This window comes from Callorhinchus milii, unplaced genomic scaffold (genome assembly GCF_018977255.1).
Source record: "Callorhinchus milii isolate IMCB2004 unplaced genomic scaffold, IMCB_Cmil_1.0 Scaffold1, whole genome shotgun sequence".
Taxonomy (NCBI): domain Eukaryota; kingdom Metazoa; phylum Chordata; class Chondrichthyes; order Chimaeriformes; family Callorhinchidae; genus Callorhinchus; species Callorhinchus milii.
In genome coordinates this window covers 12,736,059-12,755,367 of record NW_024704742.1, presented here as the reverse complement: position 1 = coordinate 12,755,367, position 19,309 = coordinate 12,736,059, and the positions used below count along the sequence as shown (strand labels likewise).

Sequence of the window (19,309 nt, the reverse complement as noted above, 5' to 3'; positions counted from 1 at the left end):
TTATTCTGGCTAAATCCTCTCTCATACCAGCAAAGTTGGCTCGATTTAAATTGAAGACTTTTGCTTCAGACTTAACTACTTCCCTCTCTAACTTAACGCTAAATTCCATCATATTATGATCGCTTTGCCCTAGAGGAGCCTTAAGTTCCAGTTTGCTGATCAGCCCTGTTTCATTACACAAAACAAGGTCTAATATGGCTTGTTCCCTGGTCGGCTCCTCAGCATATTGATCTAGAAAATTATCTCTAATACATTCTATAAACTCCTCTTCTATGTTACCTTTCCCAATTTGGTTGTCCCAGTCTATGTGCAGGTTAAAATCACCCACAATTAGTGTCTTTCCTTTGCTACATGCTCCACTAATCTCTTGATTTATACCTTGAGCGATACTTTGACCACTGTTTGGGGGTCTATAAACTACTCCCACTATAGTTTTCTGCCCCTTGAAGTTACGTATCTCTACCCATACTGACTCTACATCTTGCTTTTCAGATTTAAAATCTTTCCTCTCTACTGTTTTTATCCCATCCTTTATTAGCAGGGCCACTCCCCCTCCTCATTTACCACATCGCCTATCTTTCCTATATACCACGTAGCCGGGAATATTCAGTTCCGATCCCTGATCACCCTGTAACCATGTCTCGGTGATGGCTACTAGATAATAATAATAATAATAATCCTTGCATTTGATATAGCGCTTTTCACGTCGAGAGGACGTCCCAAAGCGCTTCACAGAACACACTGTAAAGTGAATTGACTGTATATTTGTGGGCGAACGCGGCAGCCAATTGCGCACAGCAATGTCCCACAAACAGTCGTAGATTGAAAATGACCAATTTATTTATTGTTTTTGGTTTTGGAGGGATTATTATTAGGGGTGTGGAGTAAGGAAACTTGCCCAAGGTTTCGCCCTGCCTGGAATTGAACTCAGGTCTCTCGCTTGCAAAGCGAGTGCTCTAACCACTGAGCTACAGGACTCCACAAATCATACCGGTTTGTCTCTATTTGTGCAACTAATACATCTATCTTGTTACGAATGCTTCGTGCATTCAGATATAGCGCCCTTAATTCTGACTTCTGGCTATTAACCCTATTCACCAGCACTCTATCACCGTACTTCCTTTCCCTGCTTGACACTTTGCTCTTCTTCCTTGTTAATCTGCTCTCTTGCTTTTGTTGATCTCAAGTTTAACTGTGGTGGACTATACTTTACTATGTTTTACCTCCCCCCCCCCCCCCCTTAGTAGTTTAAAGCCCTTTCTACCTCCCTATTTATTCGTGTAGCCAGGACATTTGTCCCAGCCCTATTTAGGTGGAGCCCATTCCTTTGGAAAAGCTCCCATCTTCCCCAATACTCGTGCCAATTTTGTGCATTCTCTGAAAGAAAATTATTTTAACTTCAGTCTTCATAAATATCTTGCTATATTCTGCTTCAATGTTAACGTATTTGACAACTTTGGCAATGATTTTCAGCACTGGAAAGCTAACAACTTTTTGATTGATTGCTCCAGAGAATGATTCTGTGACGCGCTTTGAAACATTTAGAAGTCGTGAACCTCACTGTATCAAATACAAGGATTATTATGTAGTGACTTCCTAACATTCAACAAGAGTGCTCTAACCACTACGCTGCAGGACTCCACAATCCTGTGAATCAATCCTGATATGAAAGCTACTATATCAAACTTTTTAAAATATTATTACTCAAGTAAAAAGCTCCAGAATGGTCATCAATTCCCACAATTCAACCTCAGTTTACTTCAATCCTCGTCTCCTGAACAGATAGCATCCCCAGACCAAACAGCACAGACATTTTGTGATCCATGAAGCAACATCGACCTCAGTAATTATTCCTATTGCCTCCAACTCCCACTAGCCAGAAGTTCAATGCATAACTTCTAAGATGTGATTATTGAGAAGAATGTTGAGAAGGGGCTTGCCTTAGTATACTCAAACTAGTTGATGTCTTAAATATCACAGTTGTTAAATTGACTGGATATTATTAACTGGTACATCAGAACATTGAAATATTGCTGCAGTTATGTGATGCAGAGGGTGAATGAATATCTTAAACTCTTTCAATTTTTTGTTTTTTTCACGGGCGGCAGTATTAAGCTGGTGGAAGAACAGTTCTTGCTAACGTGCTCCTCAGACTGTACTGTGAAGCTGTGGAGTGTTGAAGGAGAGTACGTAGGTAGGTAGAGTATCAGTTACACCAGCAGAATTGGATCAGCCCCTTTGTTGATGAGGAATAGTCCTGCTTTCACTCTGTGGCACAAATTGTTCCAGGTAACGTGGCATTGAACTGACCCAATTTAGATTAAAATATCCAATCAACTTGATATTATATTTCATTAATTGTACACTTAAGGCTCAACTATTCTATTCCACCAGGGTAACCATTTCAGAATACAGTAGAAAATCATCCTCAGAGCGCCAGTCGCATTAAGGATTCGGTATAATACAAATTTACATTCATATAGCATCTTTCACTTTGGGAGGCGCCCCAAAGTGCTTGCGCAGTAGCACAATACACAGTACCTCAGTTTCCCAGCACTAATGTGTCACCTTAATAGGCACAAAATTCAGCAAAAGCAAGTTCTGCAGGGAATGGAATGCATTTGCATTTTTCACAATGCAGGATTATATACCTCTGCTTAGATTTACATTCCTTGGTTAAATTGTACTGCATGTTTTTAATTGAATTGTAAGTAACATCTGGTATCCTTGGGTTTCCTACCTGTGCACATGCTAGTTACAGGTTTAAGGTCAAGTGTTGCCATACTGGTCGAGTGTTGCCATACTCCCAGCCTTCGGGACATCTTCCCGCTGTGGAAGGCGCTGGTCAAATGTAATTTGTTGTTAACTTAGTTCTTGATCTGTCTGCAAAGCTGGATACTTGGCCACTATGTCTCACTATGACGTGAAGAGAATCCCAAATATTGTGTAATGGTGGTGAGGAGTTTAAAGTTAACAAGAACTGTAGATGGTCCAGTCCTTCTACATGAAATATGCAGCACGAATTGGAGAAAAACAAGAGTAAGGGAAAATACATTATTCCACTAAAATATTGTTTCAGGTTTTGTTGGTCAAAAGGAACTCTGGAATATTCACAACAGGAACTCATGGCAGCAGCTTCTCCATCCAGAAGACCTCTCTAAAGAAGAGTGGTCAGAAAAACAGCTGCCAATTGATAGCAAGTCAAACCAGTTTAAAATGTGAAAATGGAACAAACGTAAGTGTAAAACTACTGATCAGTCAAGCAAGATCACTAGAGCTCTGGATTATTAATAAAATAATCCTTGCATTTGCCAGTGTTGTTGGGACATCTCAGAGCACTTCACAGGATATAGTGTAAAGTGGTGTGACTATGTATTTTGTGGACATACATGGCAACCATTTTGCATATAGCAATATCTCACAAACAGCGGTGGAGTGATTGGTCAGGGTTTTATTTGAGTAAGATTGTTGGCCAGGACACTGGGAGAAACTCACTTCTCTTCGAATGGTGCCAAGGGATCTTTAACATCCACCTGGACAGGCTGACTGAACCTCACTATGTCTCATCCAATGTAAGGGAGTGCCAACAATGCAGGACACTCCCAGGACTGGAGTGGATATGGATTCCAAATCCTGATATGGGGCTTGAGACCACCACCTCTGTCTGTACCAACTGAGTCAGACTGACCCCTATTGCAGTTGTGTTGGCTAAGTGAGCTTCAATGCTTCCATGACTTTGCCCCGCCCTATCTTTGATCTTTTGCCCACTCCCACTGCTCCATAATCCTCTGCCCCTCATAAGACAGCTTTCAACCGCTTTGTCCCCGCCCACTGGATCTCTTCCAAAATTCCCTCCATCTCGCTCTTTCCCCCTTTCCTTTTAAAACACTTCAAAACTCTTAATGCACTTCAGCCACCTTCTTCCTGCCTCCCCTCCACCTCCCGCCAATCTTTATAAAACACTATCTTTAATAAAAGATGCTGCACAAGTGCATCTTGTTCAACTGGAGAACAACAAAAACAGATTGGCTTGAGGGAAAGCTTGGTACTACTCAAGTGTATTTCCTGGTTCATTAATCTTGGGAGTAACATTGATAGCAGCTGTGCAAATCAATTCAAATGTGAACTGTCCCTTGGAGGAATGATAGAATTCAAAGGTTGTCTAGATGTCACAATTATGAATACCCGAGGTAAAACATATAGAGAATGCTGCATCTGTTCCCCAATTGAAGGAAACTTGACAATTCATGAGTAAAATGAATTACACATCAAAGTAGTGACTTTCATATCAAAAATAGACTACTGCACGGGACTCTATAGAATACAATAGATGAAGAAGGTTCTCAAACAGGAACTATTTAAGATCATGCTTCCACAATACTCATCCTACCATCCAACAAGATCTCAAGTATCCTTTGCAGGTAACCTGTTTGAGTTGTTTATTATCCTCTGGAAATACTTCTTGCTTGCTCTACTTATTTTCCACCACCTTTAGAGATTTATTCTAGGATTCTCACAAATCCATAGGAGCTGGAGGTAAGAGGAGAAACATTTTTAATCAATTTGGGGATGATCACAGTCCTGGAGAAACTTAAGACTTTTGCATTGGAAAATTACTCAAAGCATTTCAGAGAGAAAGTGGGAGTGAGCAGGATGGGAGACAGAAAAGGTAATCAGAAATAATCTGGAATTATTATAAACTATTGGTGTTCAATATGGAAGCAAAGGATTTTGATCCAATGAATATGACGTTAGTAATGCACAGGAAAAAGTTCTATTTTATACAGTCATCCATACAACATAAACCCAATGACATTGCACATCAATAAAATTATAATCAAAAGACTTTTGTGAAAGTCAATTGTAGCAGATACAGGATATAAGCATTTCACAATAATACTAGGACTTTGGAGAGTAGGATGTTCTCTGCAGTCACAAACTGAACTATATTTGAATAGGCCTTCAAATGTTTGGTTTAACTGATTGGTGGTTGTAATAGTCAGGCAAACAGGTATGTAACTGAATCAAGTTAGTTTAGTTTTCCATCCTTGATTCTCGGTTAAAAATAAAGCAGAAGAAGCACTGTTCCTATTCACAACGAAGTGTCACAGAATTACAAGAGTTAAAACAGCTGGACTCAACTGTGAAAAACAGGTACTTTTAAAATTCATTTTCTCATGTAATCTACTGAACATTATGGCCACCTTCCTATTAAGTATAAAGTGTTGTGTGGCAGTCTGGCTCAGTTGGTAGAACTCTCACTTCCGAGTCAGAAGGTTGGGGTTCAAGACCCATTTTGGCACTTGGGCCCCATATAACCTAGGCAGGGGGTGTGCTGCATTGTTGGAGGTGCCATCCTCCACATGAGACGTTAAACCAAGGTCTTATCTGCCAACACGATGATCAAATGCAACTTTTTTTAGTAGAATTAGCAAAGTCCATCCGAAAACTGCAGTAATAAACAGAATTCACTTTTAAGTTCACCATCACCTCCCAGCTCCGATCCTTCCTCTCACAAGACTCACTACGAGCTCCCTACCTGTTTTCCAGCCCCCCTCCCACCAGACACCAGAATTGCCTGAGAAGTGACATCTTCTCCATCTGCAATCAGGGGTCTTTGCCTCATTTTCCTCAATCTCTGCTGCCTTTGATAGTCATGCCTTTGACTCCATTCTCCACATTAGTCTCAGCCAATCAAATGCAAGGATTATTGTAATAGCTTCTCCTGTCCCCGCGGTTTCATGGAGTATTCCTTGGAGGTCTATCCTCAGGTGTCTCTTTTTCATCATCTATTTGTTCCCACCTAGTGTGATATCAGAAGGCATTGGGTAAATTTCCACAACTTTGCCTCCACCCTCATTTCCAGGTTCAATGTTGTTCTGGCTCATTGTCTATCCGACAAAATCTAACTTTCTTCAGCTAAAAATGTTGAAAGCAAAGTTCTACTGGGCTCCTATCAGCACCTTTTCACCTTAGGGGCGACAACACTGAGCTTGTACAGATGCTCACTCCACCCAAAGGAGCTAGTGCCGAATCTTAGTACCTTTTGGATCCCCCCCACACCAAACGGTCCTTCAAATCCCATATCTGGGTTCCCTCACATCTGCAACCTCACCATCTCCACCAGGGATCCAGAGACCCCTTCATCATGTCCTGGCTCAATGGCAATACCCTGCTCGTGGGACTCTCCAGCTTCATACCTTCCAGATCTTTGCAGCATATGTCCTCTCCCACATCAGGCTGTGTAACAGTCACCCTATCCTCACTCACCTCCCCAGTGGATTAAATTCTAAGACCCTCATTTTCAAATCACTCCACAACCTTGCCCCATCCTCTTCAGCACATACCCCCCACCACCACTGAAGCTCCAAGCCAGCTGTGTGAAGCATTTTAAGATGTCCTCCAGATGCAAAAAATATTACAATATAAATTGTTGTTTGCAGATTGATTCAACAAAGCTGAAATGCATTGAAAAATAGAAGATGTACGGACGACTGACAGCTTATCAATCATTGCCATATCATGAGTTGGCTCACATCTCCATGGACATTCATGTACCCAGTCCAGCAGGAGAGCTCAATGATCCATTTGATATCACTGTTTAAAAATCCTTATAAAGCCAACTATGAAAATCTGAACTCCAGCATCAAGTTGAGAAGATGTGGATATGATTACTACATTCCCAAGTACAGTTGTGCTCCGTCAGTCTTTTGGCCCCAAAGTAAATTGGTTTAATTCCACATCAAGGTTTTTTCTTTTTGATATTTAAAATTGTAAATAACCTCTTAGAACATCCAACAATAAAGTTACATTTCCTGATTAGGCTTTCTAACCAAATGCTCCAATTACTAATTTATCCCTGAAGACAACATAACCCCCATATTTGATTTCCCACTTCCCCTCCTTTTGTTTCCCCAGACAGCCATCCTCCCACAGGTAAGCAAAATCCAAATTAACTCATAACATTAGGTTAATGTGTAAGCCTTCAATTTCATAAATCAGGTTGTATAATTTGTCAAGTCCATTACAGTGCAGTTTACTTATTCTGTTCAAAAATCTCATGAAAAAACATGTTATAACATCTTGCTTCAACGAGACACCAATCTACTGTTTACACACTGGCTCTTGGTTTTGATGAGATTATATTTTTCTCTGGGATCCCTGGGCTTCTAGACAGTTATTAACGTTGTTGCTTGGGGGCAGTGTAGGGGATGATCTCTCTTGATCTTCCCTCAGTCTTTTCTAACCACTAGAGTAAAAACAAGAAACCTCATGCCATTACTCTCAGTATGCTGCTGTTCCAATCAGTTGAATCAGTCAGCTCCCATATCAGCCTGTCCACTCCCTCTACTCAGAGGGCACCGGCCTGCTCCAGGTCCCCCACCCCATTATTGGTGGTTGGGCATTCAGCATCTCTCCCCCACAATCTGGAATTCCCTCCCGCAATCCCTCCACCTCACCCCCTTGCCTTCTTCCTGTCTAAAGATCTTCCTCTTCGACTGCGCCTTTGACCACCTTCCCACCCCCCCCCCCGTCCTCCACCCTCCTGACCCCAACTCTCAGTTTGGGTCCAAAACCCGATTGTCACCCACAGTACACAAAATACTACTAATAGAACCAGATTCTCACCCGCACAAAACTCTGTGCCCCATTACACCGGTTCTTGCCAAGCTCTACGGGCTCCCAATTACTGAACGGATCGATTTCAAGATCCTCTCACTTTGTTTTCAAATACTTTCATGCCCTTGCAGCTCCCTACCTATCTAATCTGCTTACCGTACATCCCACTCCCCCACCCGCTGCCTCCGGCCTCCTGTTTGTCACTCGTCCCCATCACCATCGATGGCTATGCCTTCAGCCACTACGCACCAAAACTGGAACTCTTCCTCAATCCCTTCACCTTGCCACCTCCCTCTCACTTTCAAATTCTGCCTAAAGACCTTGCTTTTTGATCGTGCTTAAGGTCACCTCCCCCCTTCCTCTGGCTCAGACTCCATCACTGTCAAGCACTCCAGGACGCTGCCCCGCATGAAGGGCGCTATATAAATGCAAGTTTCTGTTGGTGATTGGCCTGGGTCTACTTTGAGTGCACTGTACAAGTGTAATGTTGTTGTGTACATTAAATTCTCTCATATAAGTGCACATTTAAACACACTTGGGTGAAGAGCAGAAAAATTTCCCAGGATTAGGTTCTGCCTCCTTTGGTCCAACATTTCTCCCATATGCATATTGGGGAGGCACAGCTAATTTCCAATATTTCACTTGAATTGATAGTAGGGGAGTAGACAATACATCCTTGTCTCACCAACCCATGGGAACACCTTTTTGACAATTTAATTCCAAAGCAGAATTTCCAGTCACCATCTGCAGCTTCCAGATACTAATTGAGTTTTTAATTCCCCCATTGTCTAGCCTTGAAAACTGACACGCTTATTATTTCCAGGTCTGTCCTAAGTAGCTGCTCCAATTTTGCTCTATGCATTGCATACTTCGATATGCCCCTTTCCCTCTCCCCCTTCACCCACCCCATTACAAATTAAATGTTCAATATTAAGTTATGACTTTACATACCTTCATTTAACTTCATTTACAAGTGGTGAGAAAATACAGTAAGATGACATTTTCTCACCCCGTTATACATTAAAACTTTTAGCCAACTGGAATTGGGAATTAAGTGTGGTTTTATTGTACTGCACCCTCATTGCAGTGTTAGCAAAATGTTTCTGGGTTCAGTGGGAATGAGTGACACATGCAAGAGGTAGATTCAACAAAATTCTTCAGATGTAGTTTGGCTCAGAACAATCCTCATCCTTGCTGTTTCCTTCCGAATTAATATTAAAATCCTTGAACCTTTACTTTCCACCTCTCTGCTCACATTTTTGTGGTGATGCCCCCAATCCTTGTATTCGTTATATATTAGGCCAAGAAATTAGTCTTCCATAGCCATCAATGCCACTTCGACTAGTTGAGGGGATGCAACTGGTCTCACCAAAGAGGGAAATCCAGCACACTTGGAATCGCGTCCGATGCTGACCTGATTTCTTTCCTATATTCCCAAAAATATTACTATGAGGTTATATTAGAAACCTAGCCCTCCAACTGTGCTTGATCTATAATCATATCATGAATAACGATAATAATTGATCAGTTAATCTATAACTAGAGGTCACAGTCTTAAGATTAAGGGTTTTTGAACAGAGTTGAGGAAACACTTCTTCACTCAGAGGCTAGTGAATTTATGGAATTCTCTACCCCAGTAGGCTGTAGATGCTCAGTCCTTGAACATATTCAAGACTGAGATTGATAGATTTCTAAAGGATAGAGGGATTAAGGGATATGGGGATAAGGCGGGCGGATGGAGTTAGTTTAGAAGATCAGCCATGATCTTATTGAATGAGGGTGTAGGCTTGAGGTGCTGAATGATCTACTCCTGCTCCTAATTCCTATGTTTCACCTAGTAGAACATAGGAGAATTTTGGATTTTGAACTTTTAATCTTAACCAAGATTATCCTAAGAGTTTCCACAGTATAAATATCAAGTGGATTACACTGGATTTGTGTATCAGGTCATACACTGATCAGTGGATAGGCAAGTTACACTTAATCAAATGCTTAAGCTGTTAATGTACAGTGTAGTTGGTGTACAATAACATCTGTCCTCTGGTCTTGCACTTGCTTGAATGTTATTCAGTGCACAGGATAGAACCTTAAATAATAATCCTTGTATTTGATATAGCACCTTAGCATGTCTTCAAGACACCTCAAAGCGCTTCACAGTGAATTTTGTGGGAGAAACACAGCAGCCAATTGCGCACAACAGTGTCCCACAAACAGACATGGATTGAGTGACCAAATTTTTGTTTATTTTGAAGGAATTATTACTCCCGGAAAAGTGATTTGCCAATCGACTAACAACTGGGTTCCTATTTACTGCTAGTTAAGTAGAGGCTTGTGAAGTAAGGAAACTTGCCCAATGTTTCACCCTGCCAAGAATTGAACCCAGGTCCTCTCGCTTGCGAATGCTCTAACCGCTAAGCTACAGGACTCCGAAATAGTAAAATCAGCATGAAGATAATACACCAAAAAACTCAAATGAAATGGAGTACCATCCTCTCATTCTCAACTATTAATATAGAAGTCTAACAGATGGAAATACATGAAGTTAACCCTTTGAGACTGCAACATTCGAACACCAATATCTAAGCCCAAAGTTGCTACCTTTGTGTTGACCCTTCGCAAAACAAGGAACACACACATTTTAGTAGATCTAAAAAAAATACTCTGTAGGCATTTAATTTTACATACCTGCAGAGTTGAATTGTGGAATCTGAAGAAATCTCTTGGGAGTGCTGTGGTTTTCTGCCTTGGACACTGTCCATCAAAACATCACCTAATTATGCAGCCAGCCACATAGACAGTATTAGCAAAACTAATCATAATGGTTACCACAGAATGACCCTTAAAAGGATTTACATTCATGACTAAATATTTGAAGAGCAAATAAATTCCTGCATAAGTGCTACAAAGTTTCACAAATTTTAAAGTACAGCCAATTTGCTGATAGTATCCATACCACGTCACTGTTGCCAGTCTGCTGCTGCGACATTAGCACTCACTGGTAAATGTCAAGCTAAAGGTAAATGTGTGAGCATCAAACCATGTCCCGAGCACATGCAGCACATTTTTGCATTGTCTGCTAATAGCTGAGGCAAATTTTTTAATATAATCTGAATGAGTAAATTTCTTCATCCTTTTCCAATTAGAATAGAAGCTCAGGGTTTACACTACGCAAGATTTGAACTATTCTCTTTAATGTGCAATGTTGTGTCTTTTACTCAGGTTGCTAAGCACAGCTCAGTATGACTCAGCTACAGATAGCATCCTTTGATGCAGATCAATACTTTTCACTGTTCTGAGGTACTGGTTATCCAAACAGAAATTCACTGACATGCAACATACTAGGGAGGGATTTCATTCACCCTCCATATGAAAAGGATTCTTGACTGTACATTTCATTTACTCATTGTTGTGATACATTTGGTAGTGTAAGATCCAAAACAATCAAGGTCAGATTTAGCCACTATCCAATACTTTTGCAGCCTATTGAACAGCAATGTTTCAACAACCCCAGTCCAAGTTTTTAAACTGAATGCAACGTATATGACTCAGTATTTGAAGCTAGTTCAAAGTGGAAATATTTGAAGGATGCAAATGTCAAGCTGTAAAACAGAAATCTGCAAGTTAAGGCTTGAAGAGCTTACACTAGATTACACAGGACCATTTATCACTTTATAATAAGATGGCTAATGCAGTTCAGTGTATAGAGGGATGAGAGGGATGCAAGAGTGGTATGACTTTCTTGCACAAGTTTTTTTTAAAAAACAGGTTTGTCAGGGAAGAAAGCAAAAGTCCTTCAAAAAGCTAAAAATTCTCAGTACTGAAATGCCTCCTTTATTTTCAGAAATCCGGCGTTTGTAAATTGGGTATGAAAAGTACTCTCCATGAAAAGATTGTAGAATATAGACCTGCAGCTAACAGACACCATTACCACATTTAAACTATTTAGCCAATCTGAGAGGCTACTTATTTTCACTATTTTAATACTAATGACATTGAACCACTGAGCTAGTTACATTTGAGAATAACTGAATTTGTGCCATGAAAAGCTAGACATACAACAAAAATTGTAGTGCCTGAGATGACAGACACAAAGGACTCTTTTGGAAAGGAGGCAGCAATATTCAGTCTACTTCCATTTCTGTGGTCTGGGTCTCTGTTGGATTTTGCTGCTTGGTTTGCTTGGGGTTGTCACCAGCTGCGCCAGTTGGTTCAGACTTTGGTTCAGTCCCATTCTGCCCATTAACTGGTCCATTGGTCTTTCCTTCCTCCTTTTCTGGAGGTGACTCAACTTTAGGCTTTGGTTTGTTAACAATAGGGTCACAAAAGGTTTCCATTTCCTGGAGGAATTTAAACAAGTTAGAAATGACAAATCACCAAAAACAGTTTTTGTAAAAGAATAAGTAGTACTTCCTTAATCAACATCTTGACAGTCCTATATTCCAAAGATTTAAAACTGGCACGATCTCAAAATTTCTTCAAAATAAATCTTGAGATTTACAAATTATTGATACCAATTAAAATTAGCAACTATACGCTAAACTGTTTTTCAATACATTTGAAAGCTACGAAAAGCTGTTTTTCTTCTACTTACCTTAATCTTGCTCCTTATCTCAGCCACCTTCACAACTGGATCTTCAGCTAGCGACTGCTTATTTTGTGCAATCATTCGACAGTTCATCCAATCCATAGAACTGGTGATATTTTTCTCCATACTGTCCATTGCAGTTGGTTCAATATGATCATATTTCTCATCCTAAGATTATAAAAACAATCAGAAAGATAAGCGGAGCACACTTGATGAATAAGCTAACAACTCACCGTCTTGGTGCACACATGAAGCAAGCCACGGGCTAAGTCCCAGAAAGCATCCAGCATACATAATGGAACCTAGCTCAAGTGGCTAGAAAAGTAATCCAGCCAGGATCAGCATCTACACCAACCTAACAAATTTGCTGTTCACTAGGCAAAAAAAATCAATGTTCAGCTTAGGAGCGCTCACACTGCAACTGTCAGTTGAGAGTTGAAACCCCACTGCTGGATTTGAAGCTCATAATTTAAGATGATATTGTAGTATTGGAAATCTCACTCTCCCAATGAGAAAAACTACTGTCCCATCTGCCTGCTCTGGCTAATCAAGTGGATGTTAAGATCCCATAAGTAAAGCAGGATCTTTTTAGTTCTGTATATTCCTATGTTGTCCCAGGGACCTGGCCAAATTTTAAAAAAAGGGGCCATTCACTTCATTGATGTTTGTGGGAAGATCTGCTGCAAAGATTGAAATGTAGTAGCTGTTGTGTAGGCAAAAGTAATTAATTGCATGAAGTACAAGCCACAATGGAGTAGCAATTGAGCAGTGTAATATTTTTGCATGGATATAATCAAACTTTAAAGTGTAATAAAGTATTTATCCAGATAAGGAATTTGGCAATTTTTTGTAAAAAAAATTAGCCACAGGACAATGCATACCTTATTTTTATACGATTCAGCAACCTTCATAAACAGTTGGATCTTTTTGCCCAACTCGTCAAATGCCTTTGGCCTCTCCTCATGCTCCTTAAATCTGTTCTGAACTGGTTGCCCAAGTCTCTGTAAAAGAATGCACATTTTTTTAAAGAGATTTGTTTTTAAAATTTTATGTACCAATGGGAGGGGAGGGGAGAGGAAGGCCAATTTCTTAGACTAAAATATTATGTAAAATGCAAGATACTGCAGATGCTGGAAATCTGAAACAAAAACACAAGTTGCTGGGAACACTCAGCAGGTCAAGCAGCATCAATGGAGAAAGGAAAGTGAGTCAATGTTACGGGTCCACGATCCTTCGTCAGAACGGTCAGTTCTGATGAAGGATCGTGGACCTGAAACATTGACTCACTTTCCTTTCTCCATAGATACTGCCTGACCTGCTGACTGTTCCCAGCAACTTCTGTTTTTGTTTACAATATTATGCAGTTGGCTTCCATTATTTCCAATATACTGGTACATTACTGCAGCCCAGCCTAGTGTACACTGTAGCTGGGAATTGGGTGTGGGGAAATCCAATGATGAATCTGTAACATAGCTAGGGTACAATATAGTGCAGCTGTTTGCACCCACTTGCCTGGTTGCTACCAATGTCAACCAAGACCTGCTATGCTTGCATGTGAGTCAGTGGCAACTCTCCCTTGGGATTATTCTGTGATTACAGGAAACAGAAAACAACATTGTGCTTATAACTTATTACATCATATCTGAACCTGCTGTATACTGATGCAGATAGGGTTAGACTGAATCAAATAAATATTTCAATGAAGATGTCCAAAAGCAGAACAACAACAACAAGATTCCATTTATAGAGCGCCTTTCACGTCTGGAGGACGTCCCAAGGCGCTGTACAGTTGGGTCAGGACCTGAGCATTGGGGGAGGAAATGGTCAGGGTGAGGGGAGGGAAGGAAGGGAGCGAGGAGGGGGTAGAGAGTTGAGAGGGGAGCTGAAGGCTCGGTCAAAGAGAAAGGTCTTGAGACCAGCCTTGAAAGAGGAAAGGGAGGAGGCGGCGAAGGCACTGGGGGATAGAGTTCCACAGCCTAGGGGCTGAGAGGCTGAAGGCCCGGCCACTGATGGTAGGGTGGCTGGGGCGGGGACCGGAGCCAGAGAAACGGAGTGTACGGGCAGGTAAGGAGGGGGATAGTAGGTCGGAGAGGTAGGAGGGAGCAAGGCCGTGAATGGCCTTGTAGGTGAGGATGAGGATCTTGAAATCGATCCTCTGGGGGATGGGGAGCCAGTGGAGGCGAGCGAGGGTGGGAGTGATGTGGTCCCGAAGCCTGGTGCGGGTCAGTACACGAGCTGCAGAGTTCTGAATGACCTGCAGCTTGTGGAGGGAGGTGCCGGGAAGGCCGGCGAGGAGAGAGTTCCCATAGTCCAGCCTTGAGGTGATAAAGGCGTGGACCAGAGTTTCAGCAGCGTGAGGGGTGAGGTAGTGCCGTAGTCTGGCGACATTCCGGAGGTGATGGAAGGCGGTGCCGGTTGTGGCGCAGATATGAGGGAGAAAGGACAGCTCAGGGTCGAACAGAACCCCGAGGTTCCTGATTGGCTTTGAGAGGTGGAGAGTGCAGCCTTGGATGCTGATGCTGTCAGCGCCTGAGGTGCGGAGGCGCTGACGTGAGCCAATCAGGAGGGCCTCGGGTTTTCGCACGTTGAGCTGAAGAAAGTTGTCTCTCGTCCAGGACTCGATGTCGGACAGATAGACTGTCAGGACATCGGTGGTCGTGGAGTTGAGGGTAGAGGAGGAAAGGTAGAGTTGGGTGTCATCCGCATACATGTGGAAGTTAACCCCATGTCTGCGGATGATGTCACCAAGGGGGAGCATATAGAGGGTGAAGAGGAGGGGACCGAGGACAGAGCCTGTGAGAATGCAGTAGAATCTTGTTATAATATGGGTACACTCATCGTGTTGATAACACGTGGACTCCATTTACTGTGCAAGGCTGCAGCCAGTCGATCTAGTGCTTTATCATTAGATCACTGACTTGGACAGCGGCCATTTGGGCTTCTGGCTACTAACTCAGATCATGAAATTTGTGACATCACTTCCTGCATGAAGTGTAAATGAAGCACTGTAGGATGGCAACCACTTGACCTTGAAGTCAGCATATCTAAGCATGTGGGAAGCCTACTCAGTTACAAACTTGGTTTGGGATTTTATGGACCCTTTCTGTCTACCAACACTAGATGTTGCAACGCAGAAGACAGTGGGAGAGATCTTCCCTAATGATGGATATTGCAGCAGCTTCTTCCACATCAGTTTCTTTTGGTCTCAAAGCAAAAACTGGTTATTAGTAGGCAAGTTTTTGTGCTGCATATTTAGTTGCCAATTGAATAATTTGGGAGATAGAGAGGTGGGTTCCTTCCTCCCCTGCTGCTGTTTCACGCTCTGAGCACCAACAGAGAAACAATGGCAACAGTCAGAGCAGACGACATGTCAGCCATCAGTTGTAACTGGCACACGACAACAACAACTTGGATTTATATAGCGCCCTCTATGCTGGACAGTGTCACACAAATCCAATGAACCAAATGAAAAAAGGAAATAAAGCAGAAGTTAAATTAGAATTTGGAATAGCACCTTTCGCACCAGAAGAAAATCTTAAAGTTCTTCACAGAATATACTGTATAGTATTTGTAGGCAAAACGCATACTGAAATATCCAGGTTATTGATTTATAACCAATCACCCATTTCAAACTTTATAACCAGTCATGAGTTCACTGGATTAATACTCAACCAGGCTAATAGCTGTACCTTTAGCTCCTCCAGTTTATCAAGATACACTTGTTTGGGCTGGTCCTCTCCATCTTCATAAAGCCAATTTTCAGTGTCCTCCAGCAGTAATGAAAATTTACTTTTGTCCTAAAAAACAAGAATTACTGTACTTTAACTTGTTTCTTTTCTCGCTTCCCCCCCTTGTGTACAAGGGATCAGAAAAGCAGTTCTCTGCTGTGTTCATTAGGCTATGGTACCTGAACAGTTAAAACAAATACTTCTGTGAAAATTCTTTTGGGTCATGGGAAATATGTTTAAGTGGAATCTTCACAGGTTCACAACGTACTGCAAATAGTGTGAATATCTCATGGCTGAAAGAAGCCAGTCTATCATCCCAAGAATAGTTATTCACAGGTGGGAGATAGTTAATGAATACAATGCAAAATTGACAAGATTGCATTTATACAACATAGAGAAATTGTCCAATACACAATCCATGAAGCAACAAAGTACTAAATTGATACAAACTCCTATGTGCATTTGCTTTAAAATAAAGTCAACCATACCAGTAGCTTTACCCAATGACAAACCCATTTCAACAGCAGAAATACTTCTTGAACTATCTCAGTTCCCAAGGTGCTGGACAGATAAAGAGTTTCGGACCCGAGCTGGGGGTCGGGGAGGGTGGAGGGCAGGGGGGAAGCAGGGTGATTGAAAGCACGGTCGAAGGGGAGGGTCTTGAGATGGGTCTTGAAGGAGGCAAGGGAGGGGTTGAGGCGGAGGGACTGCAGGATGAATTTCCAGGCGGTGGGGGCAGAGTGGCAGAAGGCCCACCTGCCAATGGTGGGGCGAGCGAGGTGGGGGACGTGAAGCAGGCTGTAGCCCGCTGAGTGGTGGGAGCGGGCAGGATGGGAGGGGGTTAAAAGATTGCAGAGATAGGCGGGAGAAAAACCATGGAGGGCTTTGAAGGTGAGGACCAGGATCTTGAACTGTATCCTCTGTGTGATGGGAAGCCAGTGGAGTCGGTCGAGGATATGGGATGATAGGGTTGCGGAGCCTGGTGTGGGAGAGGACACGGGCTGCAGCATTCTGGAAGATCTGCAGCCTGTGGAGGAGAAGTTGGGAAGGCCAACAAGGAAGGAGTTTGCATAGTCAAGCCTCGATGTAATGAAAGCACGTATGACGGTTTCAGCAATTATTATTATCAATAGTAATTAATAATTATTATTAGTTTCTATTAGGAAAGGCAGGATTGCCTAATAACCAGGGCAGCCATCAATGAACTGAACAACTACCTAATTTAATCTGGGGCATGGTCAGATAGTCATGTATGTGACACAGTAAAGACGAGATGTTCACAGCAAGTAAAATACTGACATCAGAGCAGATTCCCAAACATTGTCAAAACCCTTAGGTTTACTAGATTTGCTAAAGGCAATAAGCAGCATCATAATAGTGGGTGCCTAAAAATTAAGAATTTTTTGCTCAATTTTTAATTGTACTAAAAATAGAATCTCTCACTCCCTTCATTAGTTTCCACTTTCTTATTGCAGCCCACTTTCAACGATTACTGGTCATATTTCTGACAACTAATACAAATTATATCCATTGGATACTGAACAAACTAGTGGAATTCAATCTTGTTTTCTTACATCAATATTATTGCAGCAGATCGGTGCCGTTTTTAGCTGAATTCACAATGGCTATTAGATGGCAAAGCAAACTTTGGTCTGAAAACAATAAGTCAAACCACAATGCACTTAATACCATTACCCAATTCATTACACCGCAATTTGAAAATCTCATAGTGACAGATGAAGTGTATATCCATTTTCAACATGGACCACAACTCGTTTGTTGCCATTCCTGAGACTTTCACTTTCTCTTTGTACCAAATATATCTCTGTACTCTATTATATTTTGTGTCTAGAACATTCTGTATCAGCTTCATTTGTTTTGGCAATCAATACAATTTTAAATTGTTTCAAGTTGAGAAGTAGTGCAAAACATCTAGTGTACCATTTACACAAATTCTGCATGTGCTGGTGTATCATGGGCTGGCGAATCGAGAGTAACTACTCTTTTGGGGGAAAAAACTACTCAAAACAAAGGACACATTATGACTCAAACCCATAACAAAGTCAACTAACTGAGCTGCTTATGGTTCTCAGCTTGTCAGATGAACATGGAATATTTGACTTACCTCTTCACTGATGAATTTCTCATAAATTCCACACAATTTGTCTCTGATTTCATACACATATTCTTCAACTGCATTTTTAGCATCATTTCTCTCCTTTTCTAGCTTGTCTTGCATAATCATCTTCCCCTGAGGAATAACACACTGGTTAGAATTCACATTTACTGGTGCCATTTCAAGATGGAACATGTTGATAAAATATTCTATTTACAAAATGTATTCATTAAACTTCTTGTGGCTCTGAGATCATCTCCATTGAAAAGGTTAGTACTCAGAGGCTCATCTCTATATTGCTGGCAGAAAAGGCAAGCAAGTGACCTTCTCCACAATATATTTGAACAATCATATAGAGCTGCTAATTACAGTGCAGCCTAGTTTGTTTACAACATGAGTGAGGTGTGTATGCCATTCACTGTATTGGTCAGCTCCTGAATCAAAAATCTGATTTCCTTGTCATGAAGTTACCACAAAGTGACAACAGCAGAAACCTAACAACCTGGCACTCAGCCATTCTTCCCACTTCCTGAAAAGATACACTGAATGTGTACACAAACATTTAAATAAGGCTTTCCCCTAATGGCTAGCTCAGTGGTTAAATCCACTGCAGAATCAGACAGTTATAGTAAAGATATGTACAGATGCACAAAAAAAAGCACCATAGAGTCACAGAATTCCAGAAGTGCTTTATACTTTGGATTCCAGGGCATAGCGAGCAGGAGCAAAAGCCTCCTGGTGTTCTATTCGAGGCACACAGCATGGTTCATTGGCATCAACAACCCATTGATGCTGACTGGCAGCAGTATTTCAACGGGACTAGTTGCATAATTGATGTATGGATGTAAATGGAATGTGATTTTACATGGTACTGACTTAAAGACAGGACATTCTAGATTTGATAAGTCTTATACAGATATGGTTAGTCTGAGCTATGAATTGGTTTGAATAGGACACTTGACTCCAACACACTGTGCAGAGGGAGGAGGGGGGCAATCACCATCCATTTACCCGTCGATAAATATTTGTATATCCACAGCAGTTAAGAATGGGTGCAGGCTTGGCTATGATACACCTACTGCTGAATAGGCTCCTGAGGCTCACTGAGATATGAGCAACCACTTGACAAAGTAGCACACAGATCTTGTATCCCAGTACAAATTATTGCTTCAAGAATGGAGGGATAAGAGTAGAAAAATACACTAAATTGTGGAACAATTAGGCAGAACAAATAACAAATTTATATTTATTCAGCGCTTT

The 19,309-nt window shown here is 41.5% G+C and overlaps 1 protein-coding gene across 2 annotated transcripts in view; it reads right to left on the bottom strand.

Annotated features, from left to right (window-relative positions):
* Window positions 1-11,428: 11,428 nt before the first annotated feature.
* LOC103190059 (heat shock 70 kDa protein 4L) overlaps window positions 11,429-19,309 on the bottom strand; it is a 41,339-nt gene continuing 33,458 nt past the window's right edge. For both annotated transcript variants that reach the window (XM_007910685.2, XM_007910684.2), the window contains exons 15-19: window positions 18,059-18,184; window positions 15,895-16,002; window positions 13,087-13,206; window positions 12,212-12,373; window positions 11,429-11,957 (exon numbers count right to left, since the gene is read on the bottom strand). In XM_007910685.2, the coding sequence (XP_007908876.1) occupies window positions 11,742-11,957; window positions 12,212-12,373; window positions 13,087-13,206; window positions 15,895-16,002; window positions 18,059-18,184 (732 nt within the window). In that variant the 3' untranslated portion in view covers window positions 11,429-11,741. The remainder of the gene's footprint in view (window positions 11,958-12,211; window positions 12,374-13,086; window positions 13,207-15,894; window positions 16,003-18,058; window positions 18,185-19,309) is intronic.